The 22,243-nt window shown below is 34.6% G+C and overlaps 1 protein-coding gene across 1 annotated transcript in view; it reads left to right on the top strand.

Moving 5' to 3' along the window:
* The window catches only part of RIMS1 (regulating synaptic membrane exocytosis 1), a 153,627-nt gene that overhangs the window by 36,597 nt on the left and 94,787 nt on the right, over positions 1-22,243 (top strand). The window contains exons 6-14 of the mRNA XM_034060466.1: positions 1,908-1,954; positions 3,070-3,182; positions 4,202-4,332; positions 4,651-4,822; positions 4,956-5,112; positions 6,312-6,383; positions 12,911-13,067; positions 15,021-15,146; positions 19,008-19,070. Of these exons, the coding sequence (XP_033916357.1) occupies positions 1,908-1,954; positions 3,070-3,182; positions 4,202-4,332; positions 4,651-4,822; positions 4,956-5,112; positions 6,312-6,383; positions 12,911-13,067; positions 15,021-15,146; positions 19,008-19,070 (1,038 nt within the window). The remainder of the gene's footprint in view (positions 1-1,907; positions 1,955-3,069; positions 3,183-4,201; positions 4,333-4,650; positions 4,823-4,955; positions 5,113-6,311; positions 6,384-12,910; positions 13,068-15,020; positions 15,147-19,007; positions 19,071-22,243) is intronic.

Genomic DNA, 22,243 nt, shown 5'->3' on the forward strand with positions numbered 1-22,243 from the left:
CCCCAACTTTCTTAACCTGTCTTCATATGGGAGGTGCTCCAGTCCCCTGATCATCCTCATGGCCCTCCTCTGGACTTGTTCTAACAGTTCCATGTCCTTTTTATGTTGAGGACACCAGAACTGCGCACAAGTATATAAAAGTAACTAATATTCGAGGCTTTTTTTTTAGCTTTTTTCTCTACCATATTGTTGGCAATACGGAAAAAAAAAAACCTGAGCAAAATTCATATTAGTGTCTTTCTACTACCCAGTGTCTTTTCTTGCACCCAGGGATTGTGCAACTTGATACTGTAGGTTTCACTTCCTATGCTGAAACACACCTTGCACATATGAGCCCTCATTAGACGTCCTAAATATGATGTTATTTTGAGCAATGCTATACTGCAGATGACTGTTCTTTCTGGTGCAAGAAAGCATTGCAAACTTAATCTTGTATTGAATCTATTTGAATATGGTAAGTAGATATTTCAGACTGCTGAGAATTGCCTTGGAAATTCTGTCCCAGAAAGAGAGAAAATGTGAAGAAGTATGCACGGCAGCCCTGCTGTGCAACAGGCCATTACTCTGTTTATATATGTTTGCAAAGTAGTACAGTCCCGTGGCAAGAAAACATAATGCAGTTGTATTTCCATGAGTTTGAGGAAACCACATTACTCTTGAATTGCAAAGTTAAGACAAAGAGAAGCACATTCTTGTTTAGTGATGTGCGATGTAAGCTGATGTGAGACATTAGCTTAGAGCTGAAATAGGCTTTTTTAATACACAGGCACCAGAAGTTTAAATTGCAGGACATGAAAAGTTGACTGATTGGTCACTGTTAAATTTGTTTCCTGACTTAAATATGTCTTTCTTTTTCATAAGTGACTTTTATTTACCTAGGAGTCAGTTTTATTGACTTCCAAGTCAGTAAGATAGTGTTTCACTCACCCAATAAGTGTCTGAAGACCTTCAAAATGCTCAGTTTTAGACGTAAAATCTTATATTCTTCAGAATTGTTATTATAGTTCTAATTTTTAATTATTTTGTGTAGTTGAAAATGTTTACAAGTAATTCACTGAAGAGATTTGTTTGCATTTTCCTGCTCTGCTGGTTTGCTAACAATTTGTACAATGACAGTTGTTTTCTTGCACTTGCAATGTGTTTTCAATGATTGCTGAGAACAGAAGAGCCAGGAGCTAGCATCATCTACATTTTGAAGAAAGAATAAATTTGCTGATGGCAAAATTTTGATAGATGTGTGTGGAACTGATCAGTTTGATCGTGCTTATACCTATGCATGTCCTGGATATGTGAATGTTGAAAAATGTCCATACCCATTGTTCGATTTTTAATTATTAGACTTTGGACAAATGCATTATTCTTTTGCTTGTTTAACATGGCTAACATTGTTTGCCTTTCCTTTTTGCTCAACATTGCTAATGCTCTTTGCTTTTTCTTTTTATTATTATAAGACATTTTCATCAGTTTCATTCCCTGAACTCCCTGAGATGTTTATATAAAAATTACTAGTGAGTTAATCTACGTTTTATTTTTTGGCTTTTTTTTCTCCAAAAAATAGTTGAATGTCTGTAGCTCTGCTACCTTTTGCCACCTTTCTCTCCCTAAGAACTCTTTAACTTTATTGTTCTTTTATTGTTCTGTTTATTGTAAAAATATTGTGGAATCCATCCGCAATATTAACATTGTAGTGTTCATATTGTTATGTCTGCTTGTTCGTTAACTTGAAAGTAGCTTGCATTAGTAAGATTTTCAAGAATGCTAGTGGAAAATATGTCCTCTTTCTTTCCTTATAACCCATTAGAACAGATACAGCTCCGTATTTGTAAAAAAGTGTCTCAGAAACATATTTGTCATAGCAGAAAGCTTCTCTGTTGTTTCTAATTGCTATGTGTATATTCACATTTTAGTGATATTCCACGGATTCCCGAGACTTCTCACCCCCCGTTAGAGTCTAGTGAGTACACACCTCATTCCTTTCACTAAGCATGATCTTGTTTCAGCTATGAATTTTCTTAAAGATGAACTGCATTGGCTGCAAGGTTTTTGTATGACAAAATTCAATGAGTTTTGCTGTTGTGTATTAGACACAAAATAGTATAGATTTGATGAAAGCTACCCATATTACAAACATCATCAGGACTTTAATGTTGTGTTCTGTATTTTGTGTTGTCAGTACCATAGTGGTACACGTGCTGTGACCCAAACTGGTCATTTACTTGCTGTAATGTGAGAGAAAAAAGTTATAAGGGATTGCCAGAGGTACAAACAGTGTCAGGATTTCACCTCTTACACCATCCAGTGTAAATCCAACATTCTTGTTTCTGTTTTTCTTAACAAGATGTTGCTTAGGTGAACTTCAGAATAAAGGTTTTCTTTTTAACTATACCATTTGAGCTGTGTTGGGTAGAATATGTGAGTACTATGGCTCCCAGTCCTTTCTCATCTGAACCTTGTTAGAGGTGAAGCTAGAAATCTTCCCTGGAGAGGGTCCTGTGGGGCCACTGAGTGCTGTTACACCTATCACAAGCTCATCTCATCAGTGAGGTCTCTGTTTTGCTGCTGGAAAGCTACTGATGTCCATCAGGCACCACAGCATTCTTCATGACAGACGCGCATCCTATGTACCTTCCTGTGTGCCAGTTCCTTGGGAATTGCAATTTCAGATGCTATGAGAAATATAAGCCATACAACAGATGTGGGTTTATTCTTCAAAGACTTTAAATCATAAGATCATAAAATAATTTGGTTTTGCGGGGATGATGTATAATTCTCTTAGAGGAGAGTATTTTATTTAACACTTGATATGGTTTGACACTGCTATATGAGGAGCACTTTTTGTATATGTTATTTAAATTAAACAAAAAATGGCAGGTTTAATCTGGGGTAAGAGTATCCAGTCATCATCACCATGCTATCAGCATCAGTTTAAAATCTTTCTTTGTAGTAATCCAGTTATACCATGTATAAATAAAAACTTTACACAATTCAAAGAAAAGGTAATTCCTAAGTTTTCCAAATTAGCTTCAAGATTTTGTATAGGAAATTCATGTGTTTCTCATGTGCTTTTAGGTTCAAGTTCTTTTGAATCTCAGAAGATGGAAAGGCCTTCTATTTCTGTTATATCTCCGACCAGCCCTGGAACCCTACGGGATGCACCACAAGTCCTACCAGGGCAGCTTTCTGTGAGCATATTTTGTTTTTCCTGAGTTGTTAATGAAAACCTGTGAAGTGCTGGTCCTTCAGTTATTCATGTTCCCAAGGTCTCTTGGGAGGTCAAAAGAAACATCTGTTGTTAGTAAAGAAGTCCTTCAAATGTTTTTTATGACCTTCTGTACACGCTCACAAGCCATCAATGTATGCACAGCACAGGTATAGAACTGTTGTCTAATACAACAAAGCACAGGAATTTACACTGAGAGGAACCCATAAAAGTGCCTTATAACTTGTCATTCCATACCCTTTGCATTGAAAATGGTGACTCTTCTGTAGGTGCCCATTAATCCACAGATAACAAACATAGTTTGACTTCATCTTCTTTATGGGAACATTTAAAGAGATGTGTATTTCTTAAGAGTTACTAGATTCATTTTTGCAGTTTAATTCAGATACACACTACCTTCCGGAACTGTCTGTAACTAATTGAAACTGGGCTTATTAATTATACTGTGAATACTTAGACATTGTTTTGTACGTTCTTGCTTTTTTTTATATTGATCATGGTAATTTCTAAGTACAGAGCAGGCTCAATAATTTCATGACATTATGATTCTCTTAAGAAATTATTTAGCTGTATATTATAGTTTTCATAAGAACATTTGCAAGGTAACAAATCAGAGTAGATTTCAACTATGTGTCAAGTTTAGCTGCAGTCAGAGCTTTCTATATGAATGTACCTTTTGACATGCAAAGCTAAGAAATATGATGGTTTAAATGGACTCACAGATTCAAGATTATGCAGGGAGTACAACAAACAATACAAGTATAATCAGGCATCACCTTTTTATACAGCTGTGGTAAATACAAGTCTTTCATATATACCACCGTCTTTTCTAACTTAATAAGGGATTTAAAATAACATATATCTTATTGTCTCTTGGAGAAAACAGTCATTATTTTTACATTGTGGTTAAAGTGATGCATTCTGAAAACTCTGTTTTTTCTCCATTTTCAGTAACGTTTTCTGGTAACTTGATTCTTTTAGGTTAAACTGTGGTACGACAAAGTGGGACATCAGTTAATAGTGAATGTTCTGCAAGCAACAGATTTGCCACCAAGAGTAGATGGACGCCCTAGGAATCCCTATGTGAAAATGTATTTTCTTCCAGACAGAAGGTGGTAGTATTTCAGTTTAGAAAATTATGTTGCAATTTGCTATGTATTGAATCTACTTTTAAATGAATGCCTATGTAGTAAAGATTTCCTTTTTATAATTTGCTATAGTTAGATTAATTATAACAAAAATGGCACTTGAAACATTCTAGTCAGTATCAAATTAATCTGTGGACTTTGGATGAATGCAAGCCACTGTACAGCAAATACTTTTTTAGGCGCTATCAGATCAGAAAGAATGAAACCAGTAAGTGCTAATGAGTAGATGGCATCTTGTGTTTTATCTCTACAAACAATTTACAATATTTATTTATGTTTCAGTGATAAAAGTAAAAGGAGGACCAAAACAGTAAAGAAAAGTCTAGAACCAAAATGGAACCAAACTTTTCTCTACTCACATGTACACCGTAGAGATTTTAGAGAACGAATGCTTGAAATAACCGTATGGGATCAGCCAAGAGTACAAGAAGAAGAGAGTGAATTTCTTGGAGAGGTGACACATGCAACCACATTAGTCCTGAGTTTGTTGTTTGGTTTTGAATACATATGCATATATATATATTAAATATGTGTTTGTGTGTGCATGCCTTGAAGGTAAAATTAAACCCTGTTAATTTTTCTCCTAGATTCTTATAGAGCTGGAAACAGCCCTTTTAGATGATGAACCACATTGGTATAAGCTGCAGACACATGATGAATCTTCACTACCTCTGCCTCAGCCATCACCTTTCATGCCAAGAAGACATGTTCATGGTGGAGAAAGCACTAGCAAAAAATTACAAAGTAGGTCCAAATTCCATTCATCTCACTTAAATTTTAAATTGAAAATGCTTTCCTATGCAACATAAAAATACTACTTAATCATCTTTAAACATAATGAAAATATGTGGCAGCAAAGGGATGCCACATTATGACATTATTCCAAAACATTGGATGCCACATTATTGACATTATGACACGGCAGCCTTTCACCTGTGATGCATAACTCTCTAGTATGCGAAACCTGCCAGAATTGGTTTGGTTTTCACTAGCAAAAGAAAACTTTTCAGATGTTTGTTTCCATCATTATTGGATACTTTTTTAATAGTTAAAAGTTCTTTATTAAAAAAGAAAAAAGTCCTTAAAAACTTCTGAGGCTTAAATATACTTTTCTTCATAAAGCTAGTCTCAACTTCCAGTTTTCTCATTATACAATGAGAAGTGTACTTTTGCAGCAAAGAGAAATACGTGAATTTGGGAGGTACAGTTGTTACAATGAGTCTGATTTCAGGTTTTTATGAGCTGTATTAATATAAAGAATGTATTGAAATATTTGAATATTGTAGCTTCTCTGGTCATTTAAAAGAATTTAAGATTTATTTAGAAATGTGTTGGATGTAAGGAAGTACTTTAAAATACATTTAAAAATATTTTTGTGATTTCTCTTAAACATGAAATTCATTCCAGCCAATGCATAGAAAATTGGTGCACATTCAGGAATAAGTTATAAAAATGTGATACTGCTGTAATTGCTACATGAGGATATGTATAGAGAGAACAAATTAAAGATTATTTTTCATGAGGCATTTGAACTTTCCTAAAAGCTGGCAATGCTGTTTTCTCCACCCCTCTCTCACCATCTGCTGCCACCTCTCCTTTCCTGTTCAGCAAGCTGATTCAGCTTGCTCCCTGAAATAGCACAAAAGGCTTGGGGTTTTTTTCTTCTTTCTTAGAGTTAACTTTTTGTAGGTTTGATGAGGTAAAATGTCATAGGAGAGGATTACTGTGGACATGAGGGGAAGAGAAGGGAAAAGGAGGCTGCAGCAGCTGTAGGATACTAAATTGGCTCAGTTATTGTGAATTGTCTGTCACTGCAATTTAGTTCTCTATTGTTTAGACTTAAAAATCATCTTTTAATTTCATTAGTACATTAAATGAACATATTTTTACATTTTATAACACAACCAGATGTTCAGGTATTTGTTTACCTTACTGTTGTGCAGGATCTCGGCCAATCAGTGATAGTGACATCTCAGATTATGATGTTGATGATGGTATTGGAGTTGTTCCTCCAGGTGCGTGGGTGAACAGCATGGTCCTGCTTTCTTCTTCTTATTATTATTTTTTGCTTGTTTTTTTTTTATTTCTTTATAACATTTTGGAATATTGAGGATACTTATTTTGGAGAGTGCATTATGAAAAAAAGTTCTCCTGATTAATCCATGGTACCTGTCCTAAATCATGGCTAATTTAAAGATTCTTCTATCCATTCATTTATACTTTTTTTACATATCATTCTTCATATGTGAACCACTGGATGGTTCAAATTGTTTGTACTTAAACCACAACACTGCGTAATCTTCCAAACATTATTTAAAATATAAATTAAATTTAAACACAATTTTGAAATAAGAACTAAAGTTTCAGTGTTTATTGCAAGTTTTTTGGTTTTGTTTGGTTTTTTTTTATTTTGCATCTTGCTTGAAACTTACATATAATGCAGTCTCCCATGGACTTTACTGCGAATGCATGGCTGTAGATTAAGATGCATGGAGCATGGCTATCTTTTGTAGTTTCATAAGCCTTCATGAACTGTCATTACCCTAAATGTTCATGAATATATACTTGTATAGACTGTCATGGTTTGACTTTCATTTCAGCATTCCTTACATACTGAAAATCTTGAGGATCATTTTGGATATCACATTCTATCTGACTTCTATTTGACTGTTGCCACAAGTCAAATGAGTATGTTTCCCAGTTGCCCCAAACTAACTGAGGAGTCACTATGTTATTGCCAGCACAAAATCAGTTTTCCTGATGAAAATCACTAAATCAGATCATGGTGGAATTTAGAAAGCTTTCTGTCTTCCCAATCTATGTTTAAAATGATCATAGAATCGTAGAATCATAGCTCTGACAATTTAATTACTCATTTTGTAACCATACAAATAAATAATGTATTTTATTAACACAATATAATTTTGATGTTTACTGAGCCAAATTCTTCTTCCATTGATTTTGATTGGGTTCTTTCCTTACTTTAGTACATTTACTGCGTGAGTAGCTAAGAGGGAAATTTGTTCTGATATATCTAGTTATGATATTTGCTTTAATGAAGTGATTATTCCTGATATTTTTACATCAGTTGAGAGACTGAATATTTATAATAAAAATAAATCATAGGTTCTAAATGTTTTTTTCCTGTTTATCATTTTCTTTTTTTTTTTTTAGTTGGCAGTGTGGATACTGGCATATCTCTATAGATTTACTTACACTTAAGGTTTCTGTAGGCTGTATGAAGAATCAAGGCTTTTTTTCAGCTGCCAGTTCTTCAGGGCATCCATTTGCCATTTGAAATCATTTTCTTCCCATCTGACAGAAAACTTTCAAAATTGTTCAACTGAAGGCACTGGACTCTATTCACTGGGTCAGCACTTAAGTAACTGATTCTTAGGAAATTTCTTGGGACTGTGCATGCTCAGATGTGGCTTTGAAGAACACATGAGTCCATAGTCTGAGTTTCAGAGATCACTGTAGAAAATAGCAATATTTAATCTGTATCAGTAGGATTTATATGAGCTGAGAGTCTCTAAACTGAACTTTAAACTCAAAGTGATGGTGAGGACACTTCTCCTGAAGTCTCCCTGATCAGAAACAATCTCGCAGCTGACCTGACCAAGCACAGTTTTTTCTATTTTGAGTTTAATGGATACATTTGTTTGGCAGTCGTAACTGGAGTGCTCTGTGACTCCTATGTGAAGTGGGTATACAAAGAAGTGTGGGGGTTTCGTTAGCATATGCAACCTGAATTCTTTAATGAGAGTTAAACTTGAGGCACAGAGGGCCAAAGGAAATTTCAGTCATCAGCCACATATGTGTGACAGTCTAGATAGCATATGAAAATGCATTTTGCAGGGAGAGCTGGAAAAGATTGCCAGTCCCACCATCTACTGAATTGCTCAAGAATCTTAGGCACAGATTAACAAATGTCCCTGGACACCAAGTTCAGATATGTATTTCTACCTTCCTGTCCAACCTTCGTTACTTACCACACTGCAAAATCTTCCAAGACTTTGGACCACTACCTTCATTTGCACTGAAAGAATATTGCGGTATTTTCCCCATCCAACAGTCTCTCTTAAAGCTAAGTTGCATGGAAGTTCCTCGTTGTGTTGCAGGGTGTTTACCTCTTCTTCTGCCCCCCAATACATGGACCTCACCAGAGTGCACTACAGCTCTTATTTGGTCCAGATTTCCCATATATTCACCTGCATGGTTCATGTGGGAGGGAATTATGAATATCCATATTTACCCACAATGAAGGATGACAAAGCAGATCATTTTGGCATAGCCACTTTTGGCTTCAACTAGATTAGTCTAGGATTAAGATATTACTTCTTAGCAGAAGTAAGAATCCCATGTGTTTACAACATGTGACTCTGTTTCCCTTTAAAACCCCTGTTCCTACGCTTAACCACTTACTTGCCATTGCTATCCACTGTGGTGGTTATGCATAATGAATAAGCTCTGTCTTTATTAGAGGTATATATTTACAGTTGTTGATTCATTCTTTTTTTTCCTTGAAATATTCAGAAGATAAGTTATTTTGCCTTCTTAATATCTCAAGATTTTCACAAAGTTTATTGCTCATTTTCCAGAAAATAGGCACATAACTTCTTAATGTGGAAGCACAGAAGTTCACTTGATCACCATCATGAGCTAAAAAACGAATGATGAAAATATTTTGTCTAATTTAACTAGCATTAAATACTTAAAGCTATAATTTCAAAAGTCTTACGAATTGTTAAGGCAAATGCAGTATTAGCATTTAGTAATAACAGAGAAAACTTTGTCCCTAGAGGTTTTGGCAGCTGCAAAGAATTACTGCTTCTCAATCGAAGACTGTACTTCAAAAATAATGGCACTTTGATAGCTTCAAGAATATAGAAAAGTATTTTTCCCTTGTCATATTGCAGATGTGTCTGACCTTTCATTTAATTATACTGTCTTCATTTATTAGTAGTATCTTTAGGGGATGTATATATAATTTAAAAAAAACAGCTTATGGAACTTTTTATAAAAGAAGTTTTTATCAACAGCTGAAACTTTAATTTGAGGCTCAGATTTAACAGAATATATTTTTGACTTCTTTTTTGTGCTATGCTCACATCTGTTTACATGAAGAAAATATTATTCTAAATCTCCTAGACTCATATGAGAGATACTTCAGTCTCTTAATTATCTTTGTGATCCTGAAATGGGCTTTCACCATTAACTCTATGTACTGTACTGGAGAACCCAGCACTCCAGATGTGACCTCAACAATGCCAAGTATATAGGAAGGGTCAGTAGAGGATCAGTAAAGGATTTAATAAAAACCAAACACATTTTGACTCCTATCTTTTTAACCAAATCTTCAGTAACTTTGTTAATCAAAAAGAAAAGGGTCTGTTATACAGTTGGCAGTATCCTGTAAGTTATTTTTAATGAGCTGCATTGCTTATGCTGTGGGTAACTCTTCATAACAATTTATTATTCTATCATATGTAATCTGTATAAATGGTTGCACTGTACTTAATGTTGCTCCTGTAGCAGCAGTGTGACATCAACACAATGCCTTTTTGTTGTATGTATTGTCTTAAAATAAGTAAAAGTTCTGGTGTCAACCATTTTCATCATCCATCCAGCTTCCATTTCATGTCACACCTGACAGTTTCCCATGAGCATCTGAGAAACTTCTGCATAAATGACCATAAGCTTGGTCACTGCTATCATGCTGGTCCATGCAAAAAAAAATTCTCTGCTCACTCTGGAGAGCATAGAGCCTTTGTATTTGAAGATAGGAGGAAATGGTACAGTTGCTGTCACTGTCGTGGTCACTATGGAAGTATGGATGTTATTTGATCAACTTGATAATACTTGAGCTAATATTCAGAATAAATGTGAATTGCTGTTACTCTCTTCTGTAAGCTTTGTGTATAGAGAATGTGATTTTTTAAGTTTACAGAGTAACACTGGGTGTATTTTTTAGACAGAATAGAGATACTCTGGAAATATATTTTAAACTGACATATATATATATTAATATATGTATATTTTAATTGTATGTATTTCATTACAGTTGCCTAAAACTTGGAAAGGAATTTTAGATTTCTTTTACTTTAGTGTTAAATAAATGTAAGCTAGGGTTCCTTCTGATACAGATAACAGGATTTTATCTAAAACAATCTTGTTTGGAAAATGAAATACCTTTTAGCACATACAGGTTAGATTTAGTTGCCGTGGGAAAGTGGAGGCATTCAGCTTTTGTCATGTGTAGTCTTCTTAACTCCTCTTAAAAAACCAGACATTTTCTGCAAGACCAGTCATACATGAGAAGGTGTACATGCGGAACTCCCTTTTTTGAATAGAAGGTTGAGAAACCTGAGTAGATAATTTCATGCATGCTTTCAACTTTTACAGCCCTATTTTGCAATCAGTACTCAGTACAGCTTTGCTATTAAAAATGCTGTTTAAGTGGCAAGCATTTGTGGTCTTTTTAGTTACTAATGAGTTCTTTTATAGCTACAAGTGAGCTCTTTCCAAAGTTTTTTCTCCATGTTCTCTCTAGTTTTCAGACAATAATCCCCACCCTCCCCAAACTTGAATAATGTCACATTTTAAATATGAAGTTGCATTCATTATTTTTATTTGGCACCTCTAACTCAGTGTTGTTTGAGAACAGACCACACATGCACTCAACTTTATTGTCCCTGATGTTTGTTTGTTTCTGAGCTACTTGATATGTTCTTATTAGAAGTGTAATCATCTTTTTGTCAACGTTGTCTCCTTCCTATCTGCTGTGCTGTCATATCTGTAGTGGTAAATATTTAAGACAAGAACTTATAGAAGCCTTTTTTTTTTTTACTGAAGTTGCTGGAAAGCTGCTGAAAGCCTACTATAGGGTACTAGAGCATCAAGGTGCTCTTCCGTTACCTTTGGATAACTTGGCTAGTTTGTTTAGTATTGTATAAAAGGTGGACACAGTTTTGGAGGCTGTGATATTATAAACTGTATAATCAGGGAAAACAGTCTTATATTCTTTTGATGATAAAATGCTTCATCGAGTAGATCCCTCTTCATATTGTTGCATTACTAAGATAAATCTCTTTTATAGTGGAAGATATTTTAGGATTACTTATCACTGTTCTAACAAAGTGTTTTTCTCCAGGTTTAACAATGGCAATGCATTCATATGTTACATGTCCATTAGAATACATTAGTAAACTGATGTATAATTCGGGAAAAAACATAAATACTTCCTTGTTGTCTGTGATCAGGGTTCAGACTTGCAGCTAAACAGGTTATTGTCATTGAATACACAACCAAGCCTACTATAGACTCTCTATATGGGCCACATTTTGAAGAAGGCCATAACAATTTGGTAGAAGTTCATATAAGACCTCCTTACAAGAATTATACAAAATACGAAAACTCCAAACTTGCAACTGTAACAAGATTATTAAAAAGTGCAATTTATTTAATTTACCTAAATAACAACTAACTAAATCATAGTCTTTTCCTGATGGAAAGAAGATTTCTGATACAGGCTGGCTTTTTAGATGAACAAGTTAATGCATTGCAGGAATTTAATGTTAGATAAATTCAGAGAAGCAGCAAAATTACTATTTTAGAATCTAAACAACAATTTTTGAAGTCACTAAGTGATGATTTAAGGGATGACCATTATGTTGTTAGGGGATTTTCTCTCAAGGGATTCTTGTAATCTAATTTGAGTGTGTAGAAGTGAGCAACTCAAGTCTGAGCAAATCTCCTTATGCTCTTTTGAAAAGACAACATGCACCTTTTGAAAGCTGTTCGTCTTACTGAGCTTAATTTGCTGCTTTAGGATGGGATTCAAAGTGTGTAACTGTGCTACATGGAAAAAGGCATGGTAATAGCAACACTTCAAAATGTACCAATATTCTGCTGATTTTTTATTTTAATCCTGTGTAAAGGTGAACTATGAGAAATCTTGGAGCTCATTCATAGTATTTTGAAAAAGTTATCTGTAGAGTGTGCAACACCCCTTATCCTGTGCAATATACTCTAAATGCTCATAATTATTTTAAGTAGGTGGCTTTGGCCAGGTTCCGTAGGAGAACATCTTTGTATTTAATTGAAAGAAGAGTCAGAAGGATACTTTATATATGAGCAGTTGTGGATGAGTTTGTGATGTTGAACACAAGCATGCCTTCTCCATTTGTTAGATGAGGTAAACCTACATCGTTTGGATTCCTTTCAAATATTTTCTATGACAGTTTTGAAATACAAGTTGCTTAGAGTACTCTTCAGCAAGTCAGAAAAGTATTTCAGCCCTCTCCCTCACATCTTCTAGTACATAATAAAAATCATCTCAGTTTCTCTGTACATGTAGACATTTAAAGGTAATGCTAGTAGCTTATTCTGGTTGCTCGATACATGAGGGTATAAAACAGCTAAATAACAACTTAAAACATGTGTCAGCATTTAGATGTGTGTTTCTGGAAGGACTAACCATCTGACTTCTTTCAAACCCAGACTTTTATTTTCTAATTTCTTTTTGTTGCCCTCTTGCCAGTTGGTTATAGATCTAGTACTAGAGAAAGCAAATCTACAACACTAACTGTGCCAGAACAACAAAGAACAACACATCATCGTTCACGATCTGTATCTCCTCACCGTGGCGACGATCAGGGCAGGACCCGTTCACGTTTACCAAATGTGCCATTACAGAGGTAGGCATCACAAGTTAATGAAACATTGGGTGGTTTCAAGCTTGTATAATCTGTCTTTATTAACTTCTCTCTTGCTTAGCAATTTTTCACAATTTTGAAACTTTTTTCTAACTCAGTAGTGCAGTATTTTAATGTTATTTGTTAATCACTTGAGAGCACTCATGGGATTAATCATATTACCTTTTCTTACTGATATTTTCTCTGTGATTCATCATCTGTGTACCATAACTAACATGTAGGTTTGGAAATGATTTTTCAGTCAGTGGCTGAGTCTTGTATGAAGCTGCTTAAGTATATTTGTAGGCTAATAAATTGTGGCATGTACAATTTTTATAGTAAGTGTGAGCTGAACTGATTTTGAAGTAACAGCAAGCTGAAATTACCAGTTGTATTTATAATGTGACATTCATTAATGGAATAAATACAGAATCAGATAGTGATTTATAAATTGTCATTTTCTGCATTTTCTGCTTTTACTAGACAACCTATTATTAGGAGGATTCTTTTTGAACTTTTTGTTTTGATGCTGTATGCTTTCTTTGAAAGTTCGTACAGGCTGTTTAAGCAGAAAACTTGACATAATTGATTTTGCTTTTTTTATTGTGCAGGGCAATAGGCTTGCCTTGCAATCTCTCACAGTACCCTAAAAATCAGTCAGTTTTTACCAGTTTTCCTTTCTTCAATTTCTAGGAAGCTTTGTTCTTGAATTACTCAAGAGCTTGAAGCAACATTACTGCCCACTAGCTGTGGTCATTTAAAAATAATTTGAAAATCTATCCTTCTAGTTGAATTTTGTATGCAAAATTCTGTGCTACAGTCCTGTCCTTATCCATTATTTCTGTGTCTGGTGGTTGTTTTTTTTGGAGTTCCATCATTGATCATTTTATGCCAGACATCTGTGATGTTTCAAAATGGAAAACCCCCTTCTCCTCCCAGTTGAAAATCCTGATGATCTTGCTTTTTTTCTTTTCCATCCTCCATACCATATATACTGCTCTTTTGAACTGAAATTTTGGTGCTTCTTGAGTCCCTGCATGCATGCCCCTCTTCTACCTCAGTTTTTGTGGATTAAGCTATTTCAGTACCCATCAAATCACTTGCTGTTTCATTTCTCAGAATGCATCCTTAAGAAATAGAGAAGTTTGGCTGTACATAAAACTGACTGGCACCGATGGTTTTTTTACTAGTAAAGAGAATGAGAGCTCCTCATTCCGCTTTTGCAAACTATTGTTTATTTTCTTTTTGTATCTTTCTATCTCAAGCATGATGCACAAATGAAATATTTTATAGTCAATTCCACCCATCCTTCAATTTTATAGTTTGAAAACTAATGCTTCTCTTTCCAATGGCAGTTATCAAGCCAAAGGAAGAATCTGCCCTTCAAGCAGTAGTTTTTTTTCTTGTTCTTTTCCATGTGAATAGACCTTTAAATTACTATTATGGAGGTCAGAGCTTACCTGCGTTTATGCAAAACCCCTTTTGTATAACAATTTGGAATTGATAAAATCTACTGCGTGTTCCCATATCCTCTCCCAGAATTTCTGAAAGAATGCTTGGAGATACCTGCAAAAAGTTGTCAGCCCAAAACCAGCCCTTTCAAAATCTGTAAATTTCAAAATTTACAAATATGTAAAATTTAATTTCATGTGAAATATCATCCATTTGTTTGTTATTTCAGTTTTTCTTTAACTAAAGGCTTTGAAAGTGTCATTACTACATCTGTCAGTGTACACAGAAGCAGGCACATACTTCTAAATATGGTATAAATGGCTGCTTTTCTATGCTTGGAGGTGGGTTTTTCTTAATTTTAGGGTGCAGTATTTTTTAGAAGACATGTATTAACAATTTAATGATTAAAAACTTACTTCAACAGACTTGTATGAAAATTTTGGTTTGTTTCTTTTCATAAATAACATTGCTCAGTGGATTATAGTACGTGTTTTTACCTTCCAGGAGTTTAGATGAAATTCATCAAATGCGAAGATCACGTTCTCCAACTAGACACCATGATGCCTCCAGAGCTCCAGCTGATTACAGATCCAGAGACATGGATAGTCAGTATTTGTCTGATCAAGAAAGGTACATTGTCAGCCTGAACCTCGATAAAAGTTTGAAAGTGTGTTTGTTGGTTTGCCTAATTTTCAAATGTTCAGTAGAAACATGACATAGTAGTGGGGAAGGGAGATAACTCATTAACTGACACATCTAGTGGTCTTTTTTGGTAAAACTCTGCACTGCATTGACAGTAATAGCAGCTATCTGGACTAGCAGTTCTTGGGGTTTTGTCCTAGAGTATTCTGATGCTTGTTTCATGAATAAAGCACAGAGATTTTTGCTAGAAAACTATAAATCTACATATATGCCCTACTATTTCTGTAACTCAGAATTTATCTGTTTCAGTAGCCAGTAAATTACTAGACATATGTTCCCACTGGTTGGGAGTTGCATATGCTATGATTTACATTCCTGTGCTTATAGGTTTTGGATATGTATATATGCAGTCTCACAGCTTCTTATGTAACATTCTGGTGAACTTGGTACAATACCCAAGTATAGCAAGGATAGGGAAAATCTCCAGTCTTAGGTGCATGACACATACAAGTCTCCCTGGAATACATGCTGTGTCTACACTCTTCAGAGAACACTTGGTCTCTCCTAGTAGGAATTGTTTTCAGATATATAGGAATTTATTAAAACACATGGAAGAGAATGAGGATTTCTGTTTAGTTCATAGCTGAAAGAAGTTTGAAAAGGTATTTTAGTTTAGTATTTGAGAAACATAATGATGACAGTCATAAATTATCAATGTTTGCAGGGTGTTTGTTTACTTAAAAATGATCTTTCCTGTTTTGGTTTTTTAATGTGATAACATATACATAGAAAGTAATGAGGAATTTGGAACATTTTTACATTCAACTTTTTAGGCAGGAAGTATGGACAGAATTGTCTAAACTGTGTTGTTACACTGAATTTCCACTCAGAGGCGAATTGAAATGCTTTTTAAATGTAGTAGTCAGATTTATAGTCAGGCTAATTCAAGTAATTTCCACTCATTGCAAATGTTTCATGTTATCTATTGTAAGTAGTGATATATTCAGAAGATTTCTGAAGATATTTATTGAATAGATTTCTTATTCAGCAGATCTGAAGAGGAAGAGACATTTAAAAGTAGTTTTTGTCACTAGAAATAAATATATACAGTTAATTGTATGGATATTTGTTTTCCTGTGAAGCTTCAAACCATGGGGTAAATCATTATATGTGCATAGATTATGCTTGGAGAGCAGGGCTTGCATTGAGGCTTTCTTGGAGATAAGCCATCAGACCAGAGCCACAGCAGTAATGTGCTGATGGGTTTGTTCAGAGGAGTCAGTCTTCAGTTCTATTCAGCATTCAGAAAACACTTTTCACAAGTTTAAATATCAGGCATTATTTGCAGGTTTTCTAGATGGGTCCATGTATTTACTCTCCTTGAGTAATAATCTTGTCTGCAGTGGTCTCTTTTTCCCTGTTTTGCTTTTCACCTTTCCCCGGATTTCTTCAGTTGTTTAACTCTCACAGGCTTCACTGTCTTTCACTACATAAGTGCAGCAGCATGGGGAAGATCAAACCAGCTTTTGTTGAGGAAGATTCTCTGTCACATCCAAAGATTAAAAAAGAAAAATCTTTATTAATTGTTATGTATTACTGTCAATAGTAGTATAAGTATTACGTGTTGTTCATTTACTGAGCCCTTCATCTAAACAAATTCATGAATGCAGATACCTAACATAAACTTGGCTAGAAAGATAATTACCCAATAATTACGTGGCAGAAATTATAGTTACTGATTACTTTTGATCATTTGCTAAACAATTTGCTATTGGTCCCAAATTAATATTGGATATTCTGAATAGATCCTCGTAAAAATAGTTATTATAGTCTCTCACTAAAGTATGTAGTATGATAAATTTCCAGTGAAACTAATTCGTCCACTTCACGTTTTTCATGTGTATTTATATATGTATATATTTACACATGTATGTATGTATATATATAATACTGTTTTGAAAAGTTTATTTCCTAATAAAAAATTAGGAAATCTAGCTAGGCAGTATACTTCACTCTGAATGTAGGATCATCATCCAATTTTCAAAGACATGGTCTTTTTCATTTTTTTTAGTTTCTTTTATTCTGAAATAAAACCGGTTAATATGACTACTAAAACACTCACATTAGGAAACACTTGTTTTAAAATAATAGCTTTGGTATTAATGTCTCCAAACCAGACTTAAATTACTAGAAAATTGTGAATATCATCTTACATTGTTGTTTATCTACTGTGATGGATTATTTTGCTTTGGTTTTGCCTTTTGTCATGGGTTCAGCAGTAGCTCATGCTCTGCCAGTGAGCCCTATCTCTCCCTCCTCACTGGCAGAGCATGAGCTACTGCTGAACCCATGACACCTTTAAGATTTCATGGTGGATTTGCTATTTTATATCTGTTTTCTGGATGAATTCTATATTACTTTTGCCGTGGGCCAATTATAATACATATTCTTTGGCTTAGCAAAGGTAGAATAAATATTAACAAAGTAGCCTATGATTTAGTGTGGACTTCTCATCTACTTCACAACTCTTAAGAAAACAGTAAGTTTTTTTTCCTAAAATGCATGTATATTTGTAATTTGGAAACCTGAATATTAATATAAATTCTGTCAGTCCTCTGAGCTTATGAATGGGAATTTTCTTAGGGAAAAAAAAAGAAGAAAATTCAACTTAATACATTTTGTTGCATCAAAATCAGGCTAGTGGCTCCAGATGCGTAGTTACATCTCACATGGGACTCACAAGCCATTATTTCAAGCTGCCCAGTTTTGAATTTTAGAGAAATAGTACTTATACTGCATCAGTTAAATGGGTCATTTTACAATTATATGAAGCACAAAACACCTTGAACAACTGCTGCTTTATATATTTTGTAATCTTTTCTCTCTTTGTCACCATAGTACTTCATATGATTCCCTGCTTCTTTTAAAATAGCATGTTTCCATGAAGTTTAGCTTTGATTTCTTCTTTAGGATGATTAGGAGGCTTGAAGCTTGGTCTTCCTGAATGTTTTAAAGTGTATAAAACTAGAGGATTCATTCAAGAGATATTTCATATCATAATCATATTTACCATAGGCATAAATATGTATTAATTTTACCATCTTGCTGACTGTAGTATTTGTTGGTTACAGTAAATGAAAAATAGAATAGATGGTTGATTTTCTCAGTTGGAAACAATAAGAAACAAAGACTGTGACAGTTGATAAGCTTTTTTGTTTGTTTCTTTAGGATTGCATTACAAAATACTGTCAAGAGCTATGAGTCAGAACTTGTATTTGGCCAAATGTAATTTTTCCAATGAATGTATATTTTTGCTTTTCCCAAAAGAGTTACTGGTTGTCTTCCCATAAACTGATCTTCAGTAAGTTAGTAGTGAGCCCTTCCTGCTTTTTCATGTGTGTTGTTGTGCCTGAGGAAGAAAAATAAGCTCACACACAAAAACCCAAACTGCACAAAACCCAAAATCAAGCAGCAGCCTAATTCTTTTTTAATAAAGTATTTCTTCATTAATTAGTTGATAAGAAAGGAGGTTATTAGAGAAATGTAGTTGTTTTACAGACTACTTTTGTCACTAAGAGCTCTGGAAAAGTACTGAATTTTAAAAGGAGAAATCCCACAAAATTAGGGGCCACGCTAAAAGGAATTTATTGGAAACATAGTTCTCACAGGCATTTTTCGTTCATACTTTTGAGAAGTGTGCCTGGGTTTGGACATTATCAGACTATCTATCTGGTTGGAAGCTTCTTGTTTCTTTTTTATGTTTTCATTTGCACATCATTGGCATAACCCATGTCATCTAATGCTTCATAATTATATCTGTTTCACTCACCACCCATCCTGTCTGTGCAGTGAGCTTCTTATGCTGCCCAGAGCAAAACGAGGAAGAAGTGCAGAGTGCCTACATACCATCAGGTAAATACAGGAATTTGGTAATCATTAACTCATCTGGTTAGTTGTCTGTGTGTGCCCAACCTTTTTTCCATGGTGGTATTTAGTCTCAGTAAGTAAAGAACTTCTAGTACATTATGATCCCGGTGTTAGTTGTACTTTTCTGTTTGTTTTAATTCAGATTGGGATGTGTACATACGTTTGTGAACTTCAGTAGAAAGGATTAAAGCAGTTGAAGAAATTCTGATTTTGGAGTTGTATTTTGTGGTAGATTTTCTGTCTAGTCACAGAAGTCCTGATCTCCGCTTGCATGACAGTGTTGTTATAATTTCAAACACTTCTTTTTAGTTGTTTTTATGTTTTCTCTTATTTGCATTTTTATGTTTATATTACAGCCACACACAAGCCAACAATCTTTACTTGTTGCAACTAATCTCATGCTGATTTTGATTGCTTGTAAAGGAAAAAGCGCTAATTAATGAGGGCTTAATGAGAGCTCCAGATTTGAGGGTTCCTGCATTACTTGGGTTTGCGTCTACAAATTGTGATATAAATTAGATCTAGCCATAAACTTTGTAGGTTGGGCTCATGTTCAGTTGTCAGTAATCTCTTGGTGAAGAGTTTGGAGCTCCCTGGCTCAACTCATGTAAAACTAAACAGGACTGAAATATCTTTATCTAATAAATCTGCCTCCACCCCCATATCTTTTTTTTTCACCATGTCTGTCAACCTTGTTAAAATTACATGTCAGATTGCGTAGAAAATCTTCCATTTAGAATCAGCAAAAATGTAGGTTGTAGCTGAAGTAGTCAACCATTGAACTCCTTCAACCAAGTAGTTAACCATTTTTTTGTTCAGGACCTGGGTGTTGCTGAGAACTTCGTGTCAGTGCTGCATGTTTAAAACTGTCAGACTTTTAAAACCATGTTGTCTAACGTACATACTCATTTATTTGGCATAGCATTTCCCCTGCAGAGGAGTTTTTTTTTAAATATGCCTTGGGTTGATTTAATTCCCTTAATTGCATTTCAAACAACATCAAAGGCAGTGTGATAGAGTTCTGTTATAACGTACAGTAATCTAAAGGTAAAATAGTAATTACAAAAACTTCCCAAAAAATCTGTGCATCAGTGAAGCTGTTAAATTAAAATTTAAGTTTTTATTATCAGCAGAAAGGGTTTCATTCTCACACTTCAGGTAAAAAAGCTTTTTCCCCAGTATTTTAGCTTTTAAAAGTTAATAATTTCACAACCTGCTATTTTATGTCTGATTATTTTCAGAAAATAGCAATTTTTCCTGCCTCCTTCCTTTTCTTTTCCTATCTTTTCCTACCTTCTCCTGCCTTTCTCTTTCTGCTGCATCTTCTATAGCTTCACCTGCCTCCTGCCCCAAGCTCTTTGCTTTTTTCTTTCCTCTTAAAGATTATAATTTTCATTAGAATTCAATATAAATTCTTAAATTCTCACTTTATTTACATAACACAGTAAATACTGTGTTATGAACTTTTGATGCACTTTGCCCAGCCACTACAGATTCCCAGTCGTTTTAGAAGTCTTCTAACCAGCCTGGCTAGTTAACCAGTTAAAATGTGTGCAGGTTCAGCAATAGGCTTAAGTAAGAGATACACTGAATTAACGGAGTACAGCTTTTTCTTGCCTTTTTCCTTACTCTACTTATTGGTTATTTGTTTATGATCAAGAAAAGTAACAGCCCCTTTAACAGAAATAATATACTATAAAAGAGCATGGTATCTTTAATAATGTACTGAAGGTGAATATAAGGGCAATAGTAGACAATAATTAGATATTTAAACTTAGCTCTCAGGCTTATGCACCCTGATACAAGTTTGAATAATAGGTGGAAAATTGCCAGTATCCATCCTTGACTGAACAGTCACATAAACCCTTTTAACAAAAAATTATCTGTGCATTGGTTGTCAGCTTTTTTCCTTTCTTATTTGTAGAGGCTTAAAATTTTTCACATTAGAGACAATATAAGGCTTTATCCTTGTTTCTAGACAGATTGCTAAATGATGTTTCAACTATTGAGATAGCTTCAGTTTAAAATGGGAAGGAAATGTTAAGAGTTTCATGCTAAATGAAAGCTGTATTAATGTGAGATAGATAGTGCAAGTTACAATGTTAAGATATATGGTTATTTTAATACAGCAGTTTAGCACAGTATTAATCCTAGCTGTCCATTCTGTCCATCTATATGCAGTTATTGACTAACATTAGAAATGGTGGAAGGACGTGCACCTGTGCCATAAACCATGGGTTGTAGCATTCCATGTCTTAGGTCAGACCCACTTTGACTGGTAATATCTGCTAGTATGCCAAGATTGACCTCAGGGACAGCCATTCCATTACTGCAACTTTGCAACATCACACTGACCTCCTCTAGAGATGCCAGCAGTTATGTCTGCTAAACCTGTACAGCAAGAGTCAAAGCTCCTCTGTTAAATCTGTCAGGGGTTTTACAAGCAGCAGGGTTTCCAGATGAAGGGTTGTTTCATCTGTCTATGACACATCTGAGTTTGTACTGTGTATCTCTGATGCCTAGGTACAAGCCTAATAGGAACTGGAATGTCCTATTAGGACAGCCTGTTCTTGAAGCTTTGAAATCCTCAAGGCTGCTGGCCCTTCTGCTAATACACCACAGCTGTGTCCTGGTAGGGTATGTGGAGAATTGTTAGAACTTGCTTATTTTAACCTTTCAGTATTAAATGGCCATGATTCCCATTCAGCAGCTGCTGTCTGCCTTTGAATTTCTCCCATGTTCATTGGGTAGAGCTCAATAAGGCAAACATTTCCTGTTCTAAAATCTCATGTACTGTAAGTGATGATACTAGACAGTTGTCATGTAACATCTCAGACTACTGCTGTGCTGGTTCATGTAGTAGATCTCCTACAATTTTTAATTAGATTATTATTAATAGTATTTAATTACGGCGAGATTTTTGAGCTTATATACCATTTCCAAAAAATTTCCACATTCAAAAATTCCGGATATTAATACAACTATAATTAAGTTTGTGATACTATACATCATCGTTTTAGCAAGATTTTAATGCTTAGTTACTGAAGAAGTTAAAACCTCTTAAGGTGTTAGTAAGAAAAATAAAGAGTAAGTTGATTATCAACCTAGTCCTTTGCAACAGCTTGTATATTTTAATTAAAAATCTCTAGAAATAGAAT

Source organism: Melopsittacus undulatus, chromosome 3 (assembly GCF_012275295.1).
Source record: "Melopsittacus undulatus isolate bMelUnd1 chromosome 3, bMelUnd1.mat.Z, whole genome shotgun sequence".
NCBI lineage: Eukaryota > Metazoa > Chordata > Aves > Psittaciformes > Psittaculidae > Melopsittacus > Melopsittacus undulatus.